This window comes from Cervus elaphus, chromosome 19 (genome assembly GCF_910594005.1).
Source record: "Cervus elaphus chromosome 19, mCerEla1.1, whole genome shotgun sequence".
NCBI lineage: Eukaryota > Metazoa > Chordata > Mammalia > Artiodactyla > Cervidae > Cervus > Cervus elaphus.
The window spans coordinates 48,020,869-48,044,931 of NC_057833.1; the positions used below are offsets into that span (position 1 = coordinate 48,020,869).

General features: G+C 41.9%; 2 protein-coding genes and 1 non-coding gene across 7 annotated transcripts in view; 2 read left to right on the forward strand and 1 right to left on the reverse strand.

The window, feature by feature from the left end:
- TFRC (transferrin receptor) overlaps window positions 1–4,414 on the forward strand; it is a 137,052-nt gene extending 132,638 nt beyond the window's left edge. For all 4 annotated transcript variants that reach the window (XM_043873905.1, XM_043873904.1, XM_043873906.1 and 1 more), the window contains 2 exons: window positions 684–824; window positions 1,382–4,414. In XM_043873905.1, the coding sequence (XP_043729840.1) occupies window positions 684–824; window positions 1,382–1,624 (384 nt within the window). In that variant the 3' untranslated portion in view covers window positions 1,625–4,414. The remainder of the gene's footprint in view (window positions 1–683; window positions 825–1,381) is intronic.
- Window positions 4,415–14,281: 9,867 nt separating this feature from the next.
- The window catches only part of TNK2 (tyrosine kinase non receptor 2), a 41,373-nt gene continuing 31,591 nt past the window's right edge, over window positions 14,282–24,063 (forward strand). For both annotated transcript variants that reach the window (XM_043874256.1, XM_043874255.1), the window contains exon 1: window positions 14,282–15,636. The gene's annotated coding sequence lies outside the window, so the exon portion shown is untranslated. The remainder of the gene's footprint in view (window positions 15,637–24,063) is intronic.
- On the reverse strand, window positions 19,304–19,444 carry LOC122676296. Its single transcript, XR_006335556.1, has one exon. It is a non-coding gene; the product is annotated as a U4 spliceosomal RNA (small nuclear RNA).

Consider the following 24,063-nt stretch of genomic DNA (forward strand, 5'->3'; position numbering starts at 1 on the left):
GCGTAGAATCCGTAACTCACTTGAGAGGAAGCTCAGAGACTGCAGTACATAGGACAGACCACAGCAGGTGTTTCAGAATCTACAACAGTGTTATTTCATTCATCTGAAACAATTCTCTCATTCATGTATTCCTAGCACCCCATAAAGAGGCTGGGTGTAAACCATATGAAGATCTCAACTATGAACTTTTGAGTTTGGGCCACAAATACTTTTCAGAAATCACATGGGTGGAGAGAGGAACATAGCCAGTGGGTTTATTTAGTGTTGATCCTTTGTGTCGAATATTCAAACTTTTGATAAAACCAAATTAATATTAATGAGTGACTTTTATAGTACCAGATGTCAATTCAACAGATCCCTTAAAGTAAATCACTGATAACTGAATCTTAATTATAAGGATTGGCTTTCTTGAAACTTGAAATTAATTCTAACTGATCAGAAACTGGGACGTAAGAATGGATAATAGTACTATTTGCTGAGCTTAAATATGAGTACGTTACTTAGTTTATAGAGCCTGGAACCTGTACAGGATGCTTGTATCTAGCTGACTTGAGCTTGTTTGTGAGTCTCACCCCCTTTTATCAGAATCATTTCAGTTAATACACCTAAATTTGAAAGGTATGTAGAATAACACCCTTAGAAATATAATGTCTAATAGTGACTTTCATGTCTTTCTGTCTCAGGATATGGGTCTGAATATGCAGTGGCTGTATTCTGCTCGTGGAGACTTCTTCCGTGCTACATCTAGACTAACAACGGATTATAAGAATGCTGAGAAAACGGACAGATCTGTGATGAGGGAAATCAATGACCGTATCATGAAAGTATGTAATCCTTAGAAAAGGAGGAATTCAAGTTTGTTCATTTCTAATTGGTAACTCTTGTGTTTCTAAAAAGTAGATTTTATAATTCTAGGAGCCTGGAATCCTTTCCCACTTTAGAATTCAGCACACATTTTAAAAAGATCTAAAGCTAGTATATCTAAACTGAAAATACAGAAGACATTTGACCTAATATTAGTTTTTTTAGGCTTAAAACCATTTTAAAGAAAGGATCGTTAATGATTTTCATCTGTCATTTTCTCTATATTTCTGTTTAATTCAGCCCTTAGCTGCTTTATTATAGTGGAAACTTATAAAGCTTCCGTATGTAGGCTCCAACCAAAAAACAAACAAAAAGCAACCCAGTGCAGTTAGAGTTTACAAAGGAATTGACAGCTTTCCTTACAGTTTTAACATCAGTAGCTTGGTTCTCGACATTCTTAAAATTCAGGGAAATTTAAACATTGAAGTGAGAGAATGATGGTTGTTTTACTATATCAGATCATTTGCTCACGACAAAAGTTGTAGCATTGTGTAAGGTCTATGTTTTGTTTTCGTAGGTGGAGTATCACTTCCTCTCACCCTATGTATCTCCAAGAGAGTTTCCTTTCCGACACATCTTCTGGGGTGCTGGCTCTCACACTCTGTCAGCTTTACTGGAGCACTTGAAGCTGCGTAAGAAAAACAGTGATGCTTTTAATCAAACACTGTTGGAAAACCAGTTGGCTCTAGCAACTTGGACTATTCAGGGAGCTGCAAATGCCCTCTCTGGGGACATTTGGGACATTGACAACGAATTTTAAATGTGACACGCATAACTTATACGAAAACATCAGGGTAGTGTGGTTTCTAGACTTGTATTGGTTATGCTAAATTTTCAGTAGAGCTAAAAAACTAATATTAAAATTCTACCCAATCTTGGTACTACTAGATGTTGGTCTTTAGGCAGCAGCTTTTAATACAGGGTAGGTACTTGCATTTCAAGTTAAATTGAATAATTTTAAAAAATGTTCACAATAGAATATTTTCTCTGATTATCTCTAGAATTTTTAGTGCTTTGTAATGGTAACTGCCTCTTTCCTGTCATAGTTCTGAAAAAGTCAGAACCAGTTATTTGAACTATTGGTCTAAATCCTAAGGACGTGAGCTGGTTATCTTTTGAGCTGGAGGAAGGTGATAGGTGGTGGCTTAGAGTGATCCTCCATCTTCATTTGATGCTAGACAGACACCAGGCTGTAAGGCTTTACTCTCCATGTGGGGTCTCTGTCTTCTGTAAGGATTTAGCTGGTTTCCACCTCTGAAAGTGGAACAGTTCACTTTCAGAAGAGATGGGACATGTTTTCTTGCCAATGAGGTCTGAAATAGAGGGCCTTCAGCTGCATAAAATGAGGTTCAACTGTTTATCACAGGAGTAAGGCCTTAATGTGGCAACCTCAAGATTATCTATGAAAAGAGGAGACCAGAAAGCCAAAGACCTAGTATATTTTCTTTTCCTCTGTCCCTTGTCCCATAAACCTTCGTTAGTTTTTTGTTTTCACTTATTCCAAGGTATTTTGAAAGAGAACCAGGTTTTAGATGTTTAATTTCAAACTCAGTTTGTCAGACTTTAGAGAATACACTGCCAAATTTTGGCCAAAGTGTTAATTTTTTGGAAAAGCTTCCTGTCATTTTGGCACTGAGATATTTATTGTTTATTTATCAGTGACAGAGTTCACTATAAATGGTGGTTTTTTTTTTTTTATAGAAGATAATTATCGGAAGCAGTGCCTTCCATAATTATGACAGTTATACTGTCGTTTTTTTTTTTTTAAATAAAAGCAGCATCTGCTAATAAAACCCAACAGATACTGGAAGTTTTGCACTTGTGGTCAACACTTAAGGGTGTTAGAAAACAACCGCAAGCCAAATAAAATTATAAAGCTCAGTCTTGAGAATTAAATTTAATTAGTGGTTGCTAATCAAGTTAAACTTCTATTTAGCTAACCAGATTAAAAATGGCAGTTCTTCTAAATGCAGTGAATTGTGACCAAGTTATAAGTTAATGTCACTTAAAAGCTGTGATTGTATTCATAAATGGAAAACTTTACAGTTCAATTTATCCAAAATGTAACTTCAATTTGAATTTTGCAAAATTTCCAGTACCTTTGTCACAAACCTAACTCACATTATCGGGAGCAGTGTCTTCCATAATGTATAAAGAACATGGTAGTTTTTGCCTACCACAGTGTCTATATCGGAGACAGTGATCTCCATATGTTACACTAAGGGTGTACGTAATTATCGGGAACAGTGTTTCCCATAATTTTCTTCATGCAATGACATCTTCAAAGCTTGAAGATCGTTAGTATCTAACATGTATTCCCAACTCCCTATAATTCTCTTTTAGTTTTAGTTGCAGAAACATTTTGTGGTCATTAAGCATTTGGTGGATAACTTCAACCACTGTAAAATAAACTTCCTTCCTTCAGAGGTCTTTGTTTTTAAACCTAATGTTGTATTTTGTTATATCTGTGGTTTCTCCAGGTCTTCTGTTAGGCAGGATAGTAGCATACATTTATAATGTTTGCTGTTGTCAAATGAATTTAACTTTATCCCCTTATTTGCATGTTATCTCCTATAAATTTAGTTCACACAAGTTTGAATCCAGAATTAACCTTTTAGCTTAAAGCAGTAGAAACTTGTACAAGAGTTTGAGGGGGAGGGGGGACTGCAGGGTAGGGGGAGGTAAAGTTTGCTAAAGGGTCTTTGATCACGTCTCCCCAACCATTAGTATTTGGTGGTTATAAGTTAAATGTAGACATGAACAAGTAAGTTTGAGACCACATCTGTTAGGACTTTATTTTCTACTCAGTCATTTTTATTATAAACCTGATAATCAGCTGTTTGTTCTAAGACAGTTCAATACTTACTGTCACCTAAAAAAAAGTTCATAGGGTAATCTTAAAATTCTTAAACTTAGTGTCATTTATGTAAATTAAAATAGATCTAGTAATACAGCCTCACTGATTTGACTATTCAGTCTGTTTCAGTCTTCCAGTGTTTTATCTTGAACTGATACTTAGTGTAAGTAAAAAGGTCAGAGTTGGGATTCCTGGTTTGAGTATCACGCTTTGTCATTTTAATGAAAGTTCAGTGACTTCAAGGCATATTATGAATAACGGGTATACATTTTACAGCAGTAAATTTCTTCAGAAAATTTTTCTGTAGTTAGGTTTAAGTTATTTACAATCAAACAAGTCATTATGTGGTAAGGGGCTTAATATTCCTGAAAGAAATGGATATCTGACTAATGCCAACCAGCTGGTCAGATTTTTTTCTGGTTTTAGATGTCACATGTATTTTGAAGGTAAAAGGATAAAATGAGTGAGCTTTGTCATGATTCACTATTCTAGAACTTGCATGACCTTTATTGTGTTTCTTCTGGAATGTTCTTGAAATTTTAGTTTACTATAGATAGCTTATTAGACTTGCCAACTTACTGCTCAGCTGTATCTTTGTGAACAAGTGATATGCCCTTACAATTGTATACAATCTGGTATGTGCAACAATGTGGAGATTCCTCAAATGATTTAAATAAAATGCTTGAACACTGAGTTGTCATTTTTAATAGATTTCACTTAGGTTCCCAGTAAAACTGAGCGGAAATTACAGAGTTCCCATATAGTCCCTGCCTGCACACCACCCCCATCCCAGTTTCTCCGACTATCAATATCCTAGGAGTGTCCCACCCCCACCAAGTACATTTGTTACAATCAGTGAATCTATCTTCACACATCATTATCCTCCAGAGTCCATAGTTTACATTAGGATTCACTCTTGGTGGTTTACATTCTATGGGTTTGGACAGATGTATAATGATGAATGTATCATAGTAAAATACAGGATAATGCTGCTGCCCTGAATATCCTGTTCTGCCTCTTCAGCTTCCCTTCCCGGTAACCCCTGGCAACCACTGATAATTTTTAGTGTCTCCATAGTTTTGCCTATTTCAGAATGGCATGTATTGGGTTGGCCAAAAAGTTCATTCAGGTTTTTCCATTACATCTTAGGGAATCATACAGTTGGCCGAAAAGTTCATCCAGGTTGTTCCATTACATCTTAGGGAATCATACAGTTCATTCAATGTAGCTTTTTCAGATTGGCTTATTTCAGTTAGTAATATGCATTTAAGTTTCCTCTATGTCTTTTCATAGCTTGATAGCTTGTTTATTTTTAGTGCTGAATAATATTCCATTGTGTGGTGTAACAGTTTATTTCTCCATTCACCTACCAAAGAACATCTTTGTTGCTTCAAATTTTGGCAATTATGAATAAAGACGTGTACAGGTGTTTATGTGGACATTAATTTTTCAGTTCATTTGGGTAAATACCACGGAATGCAATTGCTGGATCATATGGTAAGAGTATCTTTTTGTAAGAAACTTCTAAAATGTCTTCCCAAGTTACTGTACCATTTTGCACTCCCACCAGCAGAGAATGAGAATTCTGTTATGTCACATCCTAGGCAGCATTTGGTGGTGTCAAGTGTTTTGGATTTTGGCCATTCTAGTAGGTGTGTAGTGGTGTTTCATTTTAATTTGTAATTCCCCAATGACAAGATGTTGAGCATCTTTTCATGTTTTCATTTACCAAGTGTTTATCTTTGAAGTGTCTATTCAGATCTTTTACTCCTATTTTAAGCAGGTTGTCTGTTCTCTTATTGAGTTTTAAGATTTTTTTTTTTTTTGGTATATTTTAGATAACAGTCCTTTATTAGATATTTTTCCCCAGTTTGTGATTGTCTTTTCATTCTCTTGAAAGTAACTTTGCGGAGCAAAAGTTTTTAATTTTAATGTCCAGCTTAATCAATTATTTCTTTCATGTATCATCAAACCCATCTAGATTTTCCCCTATATTATCTTCTAGGAGTTTTATAGTTTTCCATATAAAGGATTTTTGTAAAGAATATATGGTTTGTTCATTTTTTTGCATGTGGATGTCCAATTGGTCATTGGTTTTCATTAAGGACACTCTTAACAGGTTACATCATTTGCAAGTATTTTTTCCCATTCTGTAGGTTGTCTTTTTGTTTTAGATTAATTTTCAAATATATACAAACAACTCATACAACTCAAAATCAAACAAACAACCCAATCAAAAAAAATGCACAGAAGATCTAAATAGACATTTCTCTGAATAAGACATACAGATGGCCAAAAGGCACATGAAATGATAGTCAACATCTCTAATTATTAGAGAAATGCAAATCAAAACTACAATGGGGTATCACCTCACATCAGTCAGAATGGTCATCATCAAAAAGTCTACAAATAATAAATGCTGGAGAGGGTATGAAGAAAAGGGAACCCTCCTAGACTGTTGGTGGGAATGTAAATTGGTGCAGCCACTGGAGAATACTACAAAGGTTCTTTTAAAAACTAAAAACAGCTACCATATGATCCAGCAATTCTACTTCTGGGCATATATCCAGAAAAAAAAATGCAATTCAAAATGCACCCCAGTGTTCATAGCCACACTAATTATAGTAGCCAAGACATGGAAGCAACTTACATGTCCATCAACAGATGAATGGATAAAGAGGTGGTATATATACAATGGAATATTACTCACCCATTAAAAAGTGCCATTTGCAGCAACATGGGTGAACCTGGAGGTTATCATACTAAGTGAAGTCAGTTAGAAAGACAAATATATGATATCACTTATACATGGAACCAAAAAAAGGATACAAATGAGCTTATTTACAAAGCAAACAGACTTATAGACATAGAAAACAAATTTACAGTATCCACAGGGGAAAGATGGGGGAGGGATAAATTAGTTTGGGATTAACACAACTATATAAAATAGATAATCAACAAGGACCTATTGTAGAGCACAGGGAACTCCACTTAATAGTCTATAATAACCTATAAGGGAAAAGAATCTGAGAAAGAATGGATTTAATGTATAACAATCACTTTGTTATATACCTAAAACATCAACACAGTAAATCAACTACAGTGTGAAATGAAAATTAGAGGTGCCATGTGGAAAAAGATTGGTAAAATGATTTCATATGAATTGTTACATGGAAAAAAAGCATAACCAAATTATAAAGTAACTGGTAAAAAATATTTTCTTCAATACATAAAAGGCTTCCTTAATACCTAAAGATATATAACACATTTTTGATATAGCGTCATTCCTGCAGCCCTTTCTCTTTTCTGTACTTGTTGCCCTGTTTCCCATTCCTTTCCCTGCTTTTCAAACTAAGTGCTCACACCAAGGACCAGGAACTTTGTCAGCTCAAAGTGTGTTTGACTATTATTCATGCAGGCTACTAGTGCTTAGGAAAAAAGTATGTGAGGGTATGTTTATGCATGTATGAGTTGGAAGGTAAGAAAGGAGGCATGAGGGTCTAACCTGTTCCCATGCTAGAACTCAGCCCTAGCCTTCCTTGATATCCAGTTGGTCCCCTCAACTAATTCCATAACCCCCAACCGAGCACATAGAAACTGGCCCATATTTAATTTCTATATATAAATTCCCAGAACTCACTAAATATTTTCAATCTCTTCTGTTTCAGCAGCTTGGCTTTGGCATAGAATATAGGCACATGCTAGAGAGGCAAGAGACTTGGGAAAAGGAATTAGTAGACCAGGAGCCCTGAATTTGTATCTAGGTCATGGAAATTCTAATCCAGTCACTACCCGTAAATTGTTGGATGTCCTTGGGTAATCTGTTATACCTCTCAGACTGCAGTTTCCCCACTTCTAAATGCAGGGGTTAGGCCTGATGTTCTTTAAGAGCCTTTCTAACTTTTAACATAAAATCTGTCTTCCACTGAGAATGTATGCTTCCTCTCTCAAATTCAGATTTGATTCTATCCTTTTAGGGTACCTTTACAATCCTTTCTTACCCATCCAATAGCTCAGATGTGCTTCCGATGAGACTTAATCTGTCCTTATCTTGGAGACATTCTTCAAACACTTATGCAAGTGCCCCAGATCTCCCCAACTAGTGTTCCTATTGGTTTAACCATCTGATCACCTCCTTTGGGGCTTTGATATTGAGGTGTCTTGGAGGACTAAACTAATATTCCAGAAACTTGTCTTTTTACTATAAATAAGCCGACCAACAGCATATACAAAAATAAATACAAAATGGATTAAAGACCTAAATGATGTAAGACCAGGTATTATTAATATAAAACTTCTAGAGGAAAACACAGGCAGAACAACACTGTTTGACATAAATCACAATATATTTTTTGGATCCCTCTCCTGAAGTAAAGGAAATAAAAGCAAAAATAAATAAATGGGACCTACTTAAACTTAGAAGTTTTTGCCCATCAAAGAAAACCAACAACAAAACAAAAAGGCAATCTACTGAATGAGAGAAAATACTTACAAATGATATGACCAATAAGATTAATATCCAACATTATTAACAGCTCATATAACTCAACATCAAAAAAACAAACAACCTGGTTAAAAAGTGAGCAGAACTGAATAGACATTATTCCAAAGAGGAAAGGCAGATGGCCAATAGGCACATGGAAAGATAATCACTGTCGTTAATCATCAGGGAAATGCAAATCAAAACCACAATGAAACATCACCTCACACCTGTCAGAATGGCCATCATTAAAAAGAACACAAATAAGAAATGTTGGCAAAGATGTAGAGAAAAGGGAACCTGTACTCTGCTGATGGGAATGTAAATTGATGTAAACAGTGTGGACAACTGTATGGAAGTTTCTCCGAAAAACAAAAACAGAACTATATGACCTAGCAATTCCACTCCTGGGTATGTATCTGAAAAAAACCCAAAACACTTATTTGAAAGAAACATGCACTCCAATGTTCATAGCAATTTACAATTTACAGTTGCCAATACAGTGAAACAATCTAAATGTTCATCAACAGATGAATGGATAAAGAAGATGTGGTACATACATACAATGGAATACTACTCAGCCACAAAAAGAATGAAATCTTGCCATTTGTGCAACGTAGATGGACTTAAAGGGCATTATGTGAAGTAAAATAACAAACAACCCAATCAAAAAGTGGGCAAAAGAACTAAACAGACATTTCTTCAAAGAAGACATAAGAATGGCTAATAAACATGAAAAGATTCTCAACATCACTCATTATTAGAGAACTGCAAATCAAAACCACAATGAAGTATCATCTCACACTGGTCAGAATGGCTATCATCAAAAGTCTACAAACAATAAATGCTGGAGAGGGTGTGGAGAAAAGGAAACCCTCTTAGACTGTTGGTGGGAATGCAAACTGGTACAGCCACTGTGGAGAACAGTGTGGAGATTCCTTAAAATGGGATAGAACTGCCATACAACCCAGCAATCCCACTGCTGGGCATACACCCAAAGGAAACCAGAATTGAAAGAGACACATGTACCCAATGTTCACTGCAGCACTGTTTGAAATAGCTAGGACATGGAAGCAACCTAGATATCCATCGGCAGACGAATGGGTAAGGAAGTTATGGTACATATGCACAATGGAATATTACTTAGCTATAAAAAGGAATGTATTTGAGTCAGTCCTAATGAGGTGGATGAAACTGGGTCCAATTATACAGAGTGAAATAAGTCAGAAAGAGGAAGACCAATACCATATGTTAATGCATAAATATATGGAATTTGGAAAGATGGTAATGATGATCCTACATGCAGGGCAGCAAAGGGGACACAGATGTAAAGAACAGACTTTTGGACCCAGTGGGAGAAGGCAAAGGTGGGAGGATTTGAGAGAATAGCATTGAAACATGTATATTACCATATGTAAAACAGATGACCAGTGCAAGTTCAATGCATGAAGCAGGGCACCCAAAGCCAGTGCTCTGGGACAACCCAGAAGGACAGGATGGGAAAGGCGGTGGGAGGGGATGTTCAGGATGGGGGAACACATGTATACCTGTGGTTGATACATGTTGGTTGATATATGGCAAAAACCATCACAATATTGTAATTATCCCCCAATTAAATTAATTAAAAAAACAGAAAGATAAATACTGTATGATATTGTTTATATGTGGAATCTAAAATAAAAACAACAAACTAGTGAATAAAACAAAAAAAAAAACCAACAGACTCACAGATACGAAGAACAAAGTAGTTGTTATGGGGGGCAATATAGGGGTGGTGAAATGGGAGGTAGCAAATATTGGCTGTAAAGATAGGCTCAAGGATGTATTGTACAACATGGGGAATATAGCCAATGTTTTGTAATTTAATTTTAAGTGAAAAGTAACCTTTAAAAATTGTATTAAAAGTTATATAATAAATAAAAGTGTACCTTAGTCCGTTTGTCGGTTACCGACTTCAACTCAAAGTGTCCACCAGAGGGCGTCAGAAACCAGGACTATGGCGCTTCATCCTGAATCGTCTATGTTGATCCAGGGCTTGTAAGCTCTGGGCTCATCTGGCTCTTTCTCTAGCATGGCAGAAGGTGCAGGCACGTGGGAGCAGCTGGCAGAACCTCCTCCCACTGCTCTAGTAACTGTCTGAACTGTTTGGAGGCGTGTGAGCCCAGCCACCCCAGCAGCTCTGAGGAGTTCCGACTTGCTCGATAAGACGAAGGCATTGCCCGTTCTCGGTCCTGGGAAGACGTGACCTGGGTTAACATATAGCCCCATGCCAAAGAATTCCTTTTAGAAATCCCTCTCTAAAAGCTCCACTAAGGGGCAAATGGTCCATTCCTGACTAAGAAGTCTCTGCCCTTTGTCATACTGCATCGTTTGCTCAGAGATCTGTCCTAACCCCACACCTCACTTCCCTCCCACCTCATCTCAGGCACTGGAGGTACTCCAGAGAACCAGCACCCACTGTTTCTATTTGCACATGGTGAACTTTTAAAACCAATGGCTGCTGAGCCCCACCCTGGAGATTCAAATTTAATTGTTCTTGGGTGGAACTTAGGCAGCAGAGTTTTTAAAAGCCCTTCCCACGTGATTCTTACGTGCGGCCGTATGGAGAATCTCTGGGTTCAAGTCACTACCCAAGAGTAGGAGCCTGAAAGAAATACAGAATCTCAGCATCCCCTTCCCAACTTGCTGAATCATAACCTGTTTGAGAAGCACTGGTCAAGTTAGCATACTGTTTCACTTCATCCATGCTCATCGCCCTGGCTGGAACCACAGCCTCCCCAACTTTCTCAAGTTGGAGCACTTGCCTTCAGAAGTTTTTGCCTCTGACCTACAGAGAGAAACACATTTTATAGCAGGGTGTACAGCACACACATGTGTATATAATGAAATTAAAATATCATTAAAATACTTCTATTACTCTTACTGAACCAAACTTGGATTCGTTCACTTGTGCACAGCTAATCAACTTTCTTGTGATCAAGAAAAGTGCAGCATTCATTGCAGTACACCACGCAGTGAGTCCAGGCAGCTAGAGTTCCAATTAGGTTCCAACAGCTAGGAACCAACTCCCTGATGGCTCCAGGAAAACTTTTTAAAGACAGAGTGAGGAAGGGGAGATTGAGGGATGTAATTGGGAGTCAACATCACCACCCTGCTGGTTCCAATTGGTCTGGGGTCTACATGCTTATGGGCAGCACACAGCTAACTTATTCCACCAAGCGGGGGTTTCAGTATCTGCCAAACAGCTCAAAGGAAATGGCTCAGGATATTATCTATAGCCCTTGAGAAGGAACTAAAGGTTCTTGACTTTAACGGCTAAAGTATTATTGTTTCGTCGTGGCTTTGTTTTGACTTGGCTGTTATGCTTTCTGCATTTTCTCACCTCTGATTAAATTTAGGCCTTCCTTGGGGAAGGCCTAAGAGGCTAAAGTTTTTCTACAGACAAGAGGCAGGCAGAAGATATGGTGGGGCAGGTAGGGGGGTGTCTATCCTGGGAAGGCCCCATCGGGTTACACTATCTGGTTGGTTACACTATCTGTGATGGACTCTAATCCATTCAATAGGTATTCCTGGCACCTACTGTATACTTGGCATTGTTCTGGGTGCCTGTGCCAGTCTGTTCCCAGGCAAAACTTCCTGTTATTATGGAGTTTATGTTGGGGTAGTGGCAGGATAGGGTTGTCAGAAAGTTAAAAGTAAATCATGAATATGAAGGGCATGCTTGAAGATTAATATAACAAAGTTTCTTTTAAAACTTATATTTGGGGGTACTTACAAATCCTGATTGTGGTGTTTCTTGATCTCAGTCCTGGGTATACACACTTTGTAAAACCAAAATCTTTGCATTTCTCCGGATACATGTTATGACTCAGTGAACAGTTAGAAAAAAATTACATTCTGAGATTTTCTATTACTGTCTTCTCATTAAAAAAAAGCCAATTAAAACACTAAATTCAGTTCAGCTACTATTAGGTTGCAACAGGAGTTTCAAAAACATTGCTCTATTTTTAAAAACAAAACAGAACCAAAGAAAAACCTTCAGCCCAATAACTCGGCAGCATCCACCACTCTTGGCTGAGCACCTGCTTACAGGTATGAGACAGGCTGTCTTCCTTGCCCTCCTGCTTACCCTGCGTGCAACCGTCTCAAGCCTTCTTAAGGGCAGTGCCACAAGCCTCCCTCAAGCAGCCTGGGCCGCCTCTGCTTAGAACTAGACCCGACAAGCCCTTCTCCCTGCAGTCACTCTGCTCTGGGCAGCTCTCTTCAGGTTCCAGTTCTGGGAAGAGACTGGCACAGGCACATAGGAGGGCTGGCGTTATCTCTGCAGCCACCTCCTGAGTCTCCTGAACCTTGTGCTTCTAGCCTGTCTCATTTACTCCATTATGGTGTCAGTCCACTTGGGGCAGAGGAGACTCCCTGGCCACTAGTACCAGAGTCATCAGACAATGCAGAGAAGGAGCCATCCTCTGAGACAATTCCCATCACAGCCCCCACTGCTCAACGTGGTGGTGGGGACAGTCCAGGAGTTGGGACTGGGCAGGATGGGGGTGGGGAGCAGGAGATCTCTTTTCTGTGAGCCTAACGGTCCAGGTAACCCTGCACTATGGACACCAGAGGGGACACCAGGGTCTGGCTCCTGAGAGCAACTGGAGGGGAGATGGGATAATGGGGAGTTGGGCTCCCCTAAGAGAATCAGCAGGACCATCTAGTATGTAGGTGCTTTGACCCCTTGCCTTGTTTAATTTTGAGCTTGATTTATCAGCAGAAAAACTTGCTCCAAATCAGCTGTTTGCATCTACTGATCCTCCAAACCTAGTCAGACTTGATGCTTCCCAAAGTTCCTGGGTTTGGTGTTGCTTTGTTGTGCCTTATTGGCTCAGAGCAGACTTGGGAGTCAGAAAATTGGATTTGAATCCTGGCTTCACTACTACCAGCTGTTGCTTAATTGTGTACAGCCTCATTTCTATCACCTGTGACGTCCTGCGTGCCCTACACCCTGTCTCGGCCCAGGTTGGGTGCGTTCACCTTCCTGCTCTGTGGCCCTGGCTCCATGGCAAAGGGCAAACCTTACAGACACTGGTATCGAATGATTTAGTAGGAAGTTGTCCTGCTCACCTCACAGGGCAAGACGCCATGACCCAAATCCACCCAGTCGAGCCCCCCATAGCCGTCTAGAACCCAGCCCTTCTCATTACCCCACTGTCCTCAGACCAGATCCCTTGGGCCCAATGCCGGCGAATAGGGGCGCAGAGAAGACACCTTTACAGAGTTCTCTGCTGTCTGATCCTTGGGGCAGTTCTGTCTGGAGTTGTTTGATTACTATACACATTTTATAGATGAAGTACAGTCAGTAACAGGGCCAACTGCCCTACGTCTTCGGGTTCTAAGCCTCACCCCCCAAGGCTGCCTGGGGCTGGGTTAGGCAGGCTGCACTGTCACTGGGAAAAAAGAGCTCTGAATTTTCTCCTCCTTTCGAGGTGCAGGCCCAGGAGGGAGCAGTGGGAGGGAGGAAGCCCCCCTTTGCCTGGAGCTCTTTCTGCTTGTACTCCTCTAGCAAGAAGTGTCACAGGCCTGAGCCCAGCTCCCCCTTAGACCCAGGGAAAGGGTTGAGACGGTCCAGTTTGGCCTCTGGGCTGCTGATGAGAGATTAGGATTAGACTCCCTCTCTGCAGTCAAACACTCACTGGATTGGAACCTTGGAAACTTCCCAATTCAGCCTCTTAATTTCAGAAACGAAGCAACTGAGGCCAGGAGGAAGTGGTGATTTTTTTTTTTTTTTTAAACTACATGGTAAGTCGGGGGAGCAGCTGAACTGCTGCTTAGAATTCGAGGCTCCTATTTCAATGCTCCTCCACTGGGCCCTGTTGACTACACCGGCTCAGTGAGAACTCTCTACCTTCTGCTTCACGTCTTCTCCCTTTGGCTCCACCAGAAGGCGCAAGCAGCTCCTCTGGTGGGATGAAGGGGGAGTGGTAGCCGGTTTGAAGGAAGAGGGAGAGGGAGGAGTAAATAGGACCGGGCCCCTTAAAGGGGCGGGTTAATCCCGCCGGGCCCCGCCCCCTGGGGCGGCGCAGGCGCAGGCGGGCTCCAGGAACTCCGGCGGGAGGGCGGGCGCTCCTGGCTCTCGGGCCGGCGCGCTGGGCCGCAGCACCTGCGGGGGCCGGCGCAGGGCGCGGCGCCCGGCGGGCGGACCTCGACGCCCAGGAGCGAGGGCGGGGAGCCGGGACCGGGACTGGGGACGGAGCGGGAGGGGACGCTACCCCGCAGCCCCCTCCCCTGGGGGACGGGGCGGAAGCAGCCGGGCGGGGGGCGGTGTGAGCGGGCGCAGAGGACAGCACCATCTGGAGGGGCGGGACCGCGCGGCCTCTGGGGGGCAGGCGAGTGCGTTGGGCAGTGCCGGCTGGGGGCCCCAGGCGGGGAGTTGTGCAGGAAGAGCGCGGCGGGCTCAGCCCAGGGCTGCCGGAGCAGCAGCCGCAGCGGGTCGGGGTTCTCAGCTGGGGCCCGCAGCAGCTTCGCGGGCTGAAGCTCGGCGTGGAGGAGCAGGGGGGCGTGGGTCCGGCGGTGCAGGAGGAGGGCGGGGTGGGCCCGGGGGTGCAGGAGCGGGGTGGCCGGGGCCACGAGCCCAGTCTGGGGGTGGTGTGGGGGCCGCCGGACGGCGCGGACTGGAGGCGCCCGCCGCCGTGGACTGGCTCCGCGGGCTGGCCGGTGGTGCAGGAGGAGGGGCTGGGGCCCCGCAAGCAGCACCAGGAGAAAGGGGAAGGTAGCCCCGCAGTGCAGGAGCGTGGGGAGGCCCGCACCGGGGTGCAGGAACGGGGGGAGGGGAGCCCACGCCGGCTGCTGCAGCAGCCCGAGCAGCTGTCCGAGCTCGGGCAGGGCTCTTGGGAGCGCAGAGACGAGCTCGAAAGTTCCGGGGAGCCGTACTGGGAGAGCTGCGGGCACCTCAGACGGGAGGCGGTGGTCCTGGGAGCGGTCCCGGCCCGTCGCAAGAGACTCGAACTGCTGGGGAGGGCCCGGCCAGTGGGGCCCCGGGGGCCTGAGGGGGAGGGACGTCTGGGGGTGCAGGAAGCGAATTGGCTGCCTGGGGTACAGGAGGGACAGGTGGTGCGGGCTGTCCAGGAAACCTACCTGGACGGGAAGGGGTCCCAGGAGGGGGAGGGGCCCCCTGAGGGGCACAGGCTCCGGAGGCGCAGGCGGAGGAGGAGGTGGTAACCCACGGGCTGGCTGCTCGGCACCAGGGCCGGGCCGGGCCGGGCCGGGGTCGAGGTGAGCGCATAATGTAGGGGTTTGGGGAGAGGGGAGCAGAAGAGCACCGTGAACCTGGGGGCGTTGGAAACCACTGCCCGGTAGCAAGCAGTGTCCTGCTGGGTCCTTTTCTGCCACCTCGGCTGGGACATCCTAGAAGCAGTGTCTGCAGTGAGCCAGTGGAAGGCAGCAGGTAAGGAAGCCCAGTTCTGTTCTCAATTGGAATTGATGTGTTTGGAAGGAGGGGGCTGCAGTTATCGCAGGAGAGCGTGGTCTCCGAACTGCCTTTTTTTCATTCCCCGTGTTTAAACCTGGAGAGGACCCAAACAGTGCAGTTTTTAACGGCAAGGCAGGGCCCCTCCCCCCAGCACTGTTTGTGCCAACTGGAGTGATGGGACATTTCCTTAGAGTCTAGACTGGCGGTGAGACTGTCTGGGCGGCTGCCAGGCCTGGGCAGAAGAAAGAGAGGGGTAGCCCTAGGGTGAGGTTGCAGAGGAAGTAATCAGCGCCCGCCTCCCCCCCCCCCCCCCCCCCCCCCCCCCCCCCGCCCATCCTCAGCCACACCGGTGGAGGTAGGGGTGCTTCATGCCCTAGCTGGGGCGGTGCAGTCAGCACAGGCTGTCTCACGTCCTCAAATCACATTCCAAAAAAGGGAAGGGGCAGCATTGCAAGGACAGGACCTTATCTTGTAACTGTAGCCATGTGAGCTGAGATGAGTGTGGCAACCAGTGACTTGGGCACGAGCCTGACCTGCTCCCGCCACACCTTCTTGTCACATTTGATTAATAGTGAGGGCCCAGAGCCAAGGATAAATAGTGGGCAGGAGGGTGGAGAGCCACTGGTGAGGCCCTGTCTCCGTGTGGGCTCTCAGGACCCCAGTCTGAAAATGAGGGAGAGGAGGGATATCTGCATCCTTGGACTTGGGGCATCCTGTGTGGCCCAGATCTTAGCCCCGCCCCAAGGAGGTGGACAGGTGAGCAGCTGAGCTGTGGCATCATGAGTTCTGTACCAGCCAGGGTCAGCTTCCAGCCCGGCTTAGAGGTAGGGCTTGCAGAGGTGGGGGCTAAATTTGACTTCCTCTTGACTCCCTCATGGTCTGGGTGCCAGGCTGTTCATTCCTGCCCCATAGGGACTTGGTGGTTCATCTGCTGGTCTCGTCCTCTTAAGGATGCTCATCTCTTACCTGGCACTGTGTGGGTTCTTGCTTCTTTAGCCCTCAGGCGGAGGTGGGTGCAGAATTGCTGCCTGTCTCAGGACTGTCGCCAAGACCCATCTCTGCCCCAGCCCAGGGAGTGGCTCTGAGTCAGATGGCCCCCAGAACCCCTGTCCCAACCGGACTGGGTGGAGATAGTCCTTTTCTGTCGGGCGTGGGGAGTGGTGGTGGCGTCCTCGGCAGGCAGCTGCTGGGACTCCGCTGGAGGAGCCGGTTAGCCTGCTCCCCTTGCAAACCCAAACTTGACTGTCAGCTTCATCCCACGCCTGCCTGCCATCCTGCCACCACAGACCCTCAGGCACCGGAAGTTCAGCTGCTGTGTCCAAGGTGTCTGGCTCTTTGGGGATGGCCAGACTGGTTCTGGCTCTCTGGTTTCAGTGGAGAGAATTGTTCTAAACAGACACACAAGCTCACACCTTTACCCTTTCTCAGGTTGATTCTTGAATTTGTGGTAGATGAAGAGAAAGAGGTCTTCGGCAAGTCTGGGTTTAAACCATTTACTAGCTGTGTAACCCTCTGAGGCAAGATGATGTCTCTGGGCTTCAGTTTCCTCCTCTATAAGGGGGGCTGCTGTTTTCCCAACAGTGTCCTCAGCGCAGAGGGCTCAGACCCTTTGCCACCCTAGCGTCCACCTTCCTAGGAGCCATGGGAGTGGACATTAAGTAGGAGGGATTGGCACTCCCAGACCTTTTCCTGTGTCCCTGAAGTCCATGATTATTCCCCTGCCCTGTGTTTTATTCTGGAAGACGAAGTGCTTTTTCATTTTTTTTAACAGCTTTATTGAGGAACATATTGGAACATATTTATTGGAACATATTTAAAACATAATTTAATAAGTTTTAACATTTGTATATACCTGTAAAACTACCACCACAATCAAGATAATGAACATACCCATTATTTCCAAACTCCGCTCAAAAAGTTTTTTGTACCCCTTTGTAATCCATTCATCCTACCCCTTCTTTGCCATCCCCCTTCCCTAGGTAACAGTGGTCTGCTTTCTGTTCCTACACATTAGTTCACATTACCTAAAATTTATGTAAAATGGAATCATACAGTATTTTTGTTTGTTTGCTCTGACTTGGCTTTCTTTAAGTCAGCATAATTATTTTGAGATTCATCCATGTTCTTGTGTGTATCAATTGCTTATTCCTTTTTATTGCTGAGTAGTATTCCTTTGTATGGGCATACCACAGTCTCTCTATCCATTAACCTCCTGATGGGTTGTTTTCAGTTTTTGGTTATTACAGTAAAACTACTATGAGCATTCGTATAAGTCTTTGTATGGACATATACTTTTATTTCTCTTGGATAAATCTTTAGGACTGGAATAGTTGGAGCATATGGTAGATGTACATTTCATTTTTTAACAAAGTGCCAGACTGCTTTCCAGAGTGGTTGTACCATTTTACATCCCCACCAACTGTGTATGAAAGTTCTAGTTTGCTACCTTGTCAGCATTTGTCAGTCTCTTTAAATTTAGACACATTAATAGGTCTGTAATGGTATCTCGTTTTGGTTTTAATTTGTGTTTATGTGATGACTAATGTTGAGCATCTTTTCACGTGCTTATTTGCCATCTGTTTATCTTTGGTGATGTGTCTGTTCAAATTGCTTACCCATTTTTTAATTGTGTGGGTTTCTTTTCTGTTCTAAGTTTTGGGAGTTCTTTTGTATTCTGGGTTCAAACCTTTTTGGGATATATGATTTGAAAATATTTTCTTCCAGGCTTTGGTTTGCATTTTGATTCTCCTCACTGTGTCGTTCAGAGAGCTGAAGTTTTAAATTTTAATGAACCTCAATTTACCAACGTGTTCTCTTATGGATTTTGCTTTTGGTGTCTTAAGAACTCTTTGCCTAACCGAAAGCATGATGGTTTTCCCCTATAACTTTTATAGTTACGGATTTTACATTTAGGTCTATGGTCTATTTGGGTTTAATTCTTGGGTTAGTATATGGTGCAGGGTGTTCAGTTTTTTGCATGTGGAGGTCCAATTGTTCACCAGAATTTTTTGAATAGACTTGTTTCTCCATGGAGTTGTCTTTGTACCTTTATTGAAAATCAGTTGTGTATGTATAGATCTGATTGTGCACTTTGTTTTGTTCCATTGATCTAACTTTTCTCGATCACTAGATTTTATTGTAAGTCTTGAAATCACGGAAAGATCTTGAACTTCGTTCTTCCTTTTCAGAATTGCTGCAGTTATTTTAGGTCTGTTGTACATTTGTATTTTAGAACCGTTTGTTAATTTCTACAAAATAGCCTGCTGGAATTGCATTGACTCTATAGATCAATTTGGGGAGAATTGCTATCTTAGCAATATTGAACCTGACCAATGAACAATGTATATTTCTGTTTATTTAGAATTGCTAGCTTAGAATATTGAACCTGACCCATGCACAACGTGTACCTCTGTATTTATTTAGACTTTTAAGAATTTCACCAATGTTTTTTAGTTTACAGTGTACAACCTTTTAAATCTTTTGTCAGATATATCCTTAAGTATTGCATATTTTTGATGTTGTTATAAATGGCATTTTTAATGGAATTCAGCATTTTGTTTAAAAACTTACCTACCTTAATTGTGGTAAAATATACACAACAGAAAATTTACCATGTTAACCATTTTTTTTTTTTTTTATTCAGTCTCCGTAGAGACTGTCAAAAATTGCCAATGCCGACTATATTTCAAGTCGTCACGGCGGGGTATTGGGAAAAGTTTTCAATTAGCAATAATCGCGCCTCGGATAAACCTCATTGGCTACGATACTGCCACTGCGCAAAGCTTATGTTAACCATTTTTAAGTGTATAGTTCAGTAGGGTTAGGTACATTTATGTTGTGCAACTATTGCTGTCATCCATCTCCAGAACTTTTTTTTATCTTGCAAAACTGAAACTCTGTACCTATTAATCAACCTCTGTATTCCTCCTTCTACCTCAGCCCCTGGCAATCACATTCTACTTTCTGTCTCTGTGAATTTGACTACTCTAAATATGTCATACAGTATTTGTCCTTTTGTGAGTGACTTTTTTGACTTATCATAATGTATTCAAGGTTAATCCATGTTGTAGCATGTCAGAATTTTTTCTTTTAAGGCTGAATAGTCATCCATTGTATGACTATATTGCATTTCATTTATTCATCAATCAATGATTACTACAACCTTTTGCTATTGCCAACAATGTTGGTGTAAGATGGTGTTGTTTTTTAAATTTCAATTTCCAATTTTTTACTTCTGAATATTATATACTCATATCTTCCCACCTTGCTAAACAGACTTGTTCTAGTAGCTTTTTTGTATCTTCCACTGGATTTTATACATAGACTGTCATGTCATCTGCTAGCACAGGCAGTTTTACTTCTTCTTTTCTGATCTTCATGTCTGTTATTTCTTTTTCTTGCCCGATTGCACTGGCTAATCCTCTGGTATAATATTAAGTGGAAGATTAGATATATTGTTCCTGATCTTCAGGGGAAAGTGTTCAGTATTTCACCATTATGAATAGTTTAAGTTTTTCATGTATGATCTTTATCAGTTTGAAGAAGCTCCCTTCTATTCTTATTTTACTGGGATTTTTAATAGAAAATCCATAGAAATGGATGTTGGATTTTGTCAAATGTCTTTTTCTGTGTTTATCAAAATGATCATAAGATTTTCTTTTTTAGTTAATGTGTGGAATTGTAATGCATTAATTTTTTTCAAATGCTAAATCAACCTTGCATTCCTGAGACAAGCTCCATTGGGTCATGATGATTATTCTTTCTATTGTTGAATTCTGTTTTCTAAAGAATTTGTTAAGATTTTTTGCATCTATTTTTATGAGGATAGTTTTCTTTCCTTGTAATGTCTGCAGGATTCATGATATACATCTTTAATTTATTATATATAGTCTGCCTTCAAGTGATGTAAGAACCATAAAATAGTACATTTTCACTTTTTCTTTCTTTTATGCAATTATTATAAAAACTTTTATTTATGCATGTGACAGCACCCATGCAGCAGTGGTAAAATATTTGTTTAAACAGATAATTTATCTTTTAAAGTATTTTGAACAGTAAGAAAAATATGTTAACTATTTAACCATGTAGTTGCCATTTCCAGTGCTATTCATTTCTTTGCAAAAATCTATGGTTCTATATTGGAGAAGGAAGTGGCAGCCCAATCTAGTATTCTTGCCTGGGGAATCCTGTGGATAGAGGAGCCTGGTAGGCAACAGTCCATGGGGTTGCACAGAGTTGGACATGACTGAGCAACTTTTACACACACACGTTTCTATGTGGTATTATTTTTCTTCTGTCTGAAGGATTTCTTTTAACATTTATTGTAGTGCAGGTCTGCTGATATTGAATTCTTTCAGCTTTTATATATTTAAACAGTTTATTTAGTCTTTAATGATATAGTGCCTCTGTTCTCTCATTTCCATTGTTTTCTGCAAGTAATTTCTTGAAGGCAGAAATTTGTTGTCATCTTTGTTCCCTGTATGTAGCATGTCTCCCTTGCCTTTCCCAACTACTTTTTGAGATGTTATCACTGACTTGGAGCAATTTGGTTATGATGTGCAATGATATAGTTTTCTTCTTGTGTCTTGTGTTTAAGTCATTGAGCTTCTTGAATCTGTGGGCTTTTAGTTCCCTGTACTGTAGCCTGGAAACTCAACTATAGGGCTGACTTCCGCTGTTTGCTGTCTCCTAGATATCACTGGTCTTTGTATCTTGATATACAGTGCCTTCAAAACCATTTTGTATATTTTGTCCATTTTTCTGTTGTTTCTGTCAGGAGGGTAAGTTTGATCTATATTGTTCTGTCTTGGCCAAATATGGGGACTTTACTTTAATTCTCTTATTACCACCCTCTACTCTTCCCATCTTCCAGTCCATCCACTGTGGATGTATCTCATTTTTTCTTCAATCTGCTGTTCATTGTTTATGGTATGATGTAGTAAACTGTGACTTTTCTTTTCCTGCACACTTTTTTGTTTTTCCTGGAGTTGACTTTTCTTGTTTGCTTAGTTTTCTATGTACCTTTCAGTTAGACTCTCCACTAGCTGTCTAAATTTCTCAGGATGTCAATTCTGTTAAGAATTCTATCAAATTCACCTTTCTGAAGAAGTCTCTTTCAGACCTTGTGCTCTGACGGCATGGATTAGTTGTTCTCTATCACTGATGCTTAGCTGTCCTGCTGGGCTCTCCCTTTCAGTATCCTGGGCATTTCCATCACTGCCTTTCTGTGTTGTGTCCCACTTCCTATCTTCCCCTTTGTTGGTTTGTTCTCTAGTTTGGTATAGCACATCGTTCAATAGTTTCCCAAGAGGAGGGTAAAAGAGTGGTAGATTATTCTGAGACCTTGCCAGTCTGATACTCAAGTCACTTAATTACTGAATATAGAAATCTAGGCTGGAAATGGGCTTCCCTGATAGCTCAGTTGGTAAAGAATCTGCCTGCAATGTAGGAGACCCCAGTTCAATTCCAGGGTTGGGAAGATCTGCTGAAGAAGGGATAGGCTACCCACTCCAGTATTCTTGGGCTTCCCTTGTGCTCAGCTGGTAAAGAATCCGCCTGCAATTTGGAAGACCTAGGTTCGATCCCTGGTTGGGAAGATCCCCTGGAGAAGGGAAAGGCTACCTACTCCAGTATTCTGGCCTGAAGAATTCCATGGACTGTATAGTCCATGGGGTCGCATACAGTCCATGGGGTCGCAAAGAGTTGGACATGACTGAGCGACTTTCACTTTTAGGCTGGCAATTGCTCTGAAATCTTAAAAACATTGCTGTTAAGTTCTGGAGTTAACATTGATGTCTAAAGTCATTCCCAGTCCTTGTTTTGTCCCCTTGCCCAGAAGTTTATAGCGTCTTTTCTTCATCGTCAATATTCTTTAATTATTTGGTGTGGACTTTTGCTCTACATTGTGGCAATTCCCTGTACTTTTTCCTCCATCCCTTCTGTTGTGATTTTAGCAATTTTGATAGCAGAAAATGTCTGTTGATGTTATTTTATCCCATGGCCTGGATGAGATAGACAGAAAACTACTAAATTCACTGTAAGTTTTAATAGAAACATTGGAAGGATGGGTTAGGGTTTTTGGCTCGGGAAATACCCATATTTCACTAAAAAACAAACAAAAAAAAACACCTTTTTTTTTTTTTTTAAAAAAAAGGACTTAATTTGCTAACATTTTAAGACTCAGATTTTTTAAAATTAGAAAAATTAAGAGAAGTGTGTGAATCTAAGGAAGAAATTTTCAGAATGAATTTCTTAGAAATTTAGTAGAATGATTTTTCCATCCACTGACAATAATAGGATTTAGTGTTAAGAATTATCATCAGGGGGCGCGCGCGGCTCCGGGCCCCCAGGGGAGCAGCCCCTGCTGGCAGGGGATCCCGCGCGGCGCCCCCCAAAAAAAAAAAAAAGAATTATCATCTGTATTGTAAGTAGTCCTATAAACTGGTGTTCATGGCCATGATGAGAAGAGCCTTCTGAGAGTGGTCAGGGTCAGTTGGGGAGAATATTTGAAAACACGAATGTTCTGGCCAGGACCAATGATTAGCACAATTATAGGCTTTCTCCAGAGCAGCAGTTCTTAACCCCTGTCTGGATTCATCTGAAGAAACTTAAAGATATGGTGCCTAAATCTCACTTAGACCAAGTTTAGAATCTCAGTGGGTGGGACCCATACATTGACACATTCCTACCCACCAGGTGATTTTTTAATACACAGCTAGTGCAGAGAACCACTGCTCCAGAGTTTAGCAGAGACCCTTGCTTCTCAGAGTGTAGACTAAGGATGAGCACATTATCACTGGGAGCTTGTTAGAAATGCAGAACTTAGACCCTACCCAATATCTGTGGAATCTGAATCTGCATTTTAACAAGATTCCTCAGGTGATCTCTATGGGCATTAAAGTTTGGGAAATAGTACCTCAACTATTTATTCAACAAATAGATTTGCAAATAGATCTGTTGAGCAAATTTATAAGCACCTACTGCAGGGCAAGACTGCTGGGAGGAGTGGTGATGGGTCTGTTGAATTTTTTATGTCTCCTGTCCTGTTTGTAATTTTTTATTCCCCTTGTTTTAAAAAAAATAATACCCTCTTCTTGTTTTATTTAAGAAGACAAGATAAAACATCTTGTCTCTCTCAGGATATTAATGAGCATTTTCTGTCAAAAATTTTCTTCTCTTGTGTAGTCTGTTTCTTCTCAGTTCCTTTTTTCTGTGTTTTATTTACTTCCGTGTTAGAAGCTTTGCTTGGGTGTCTGAAAATTTTTTTGTCCTCTGCTCTTGACTACAAAGCACTGGGTGGTCTTATTGACAGAGCTTCTTTGTATGGTGACCTGGCTGGACAGTTTGAGGGGGACTCCCAGTGTTGGTTTCTTTGTATCTTTCTTGCCTGATCAGAGTCCCCAG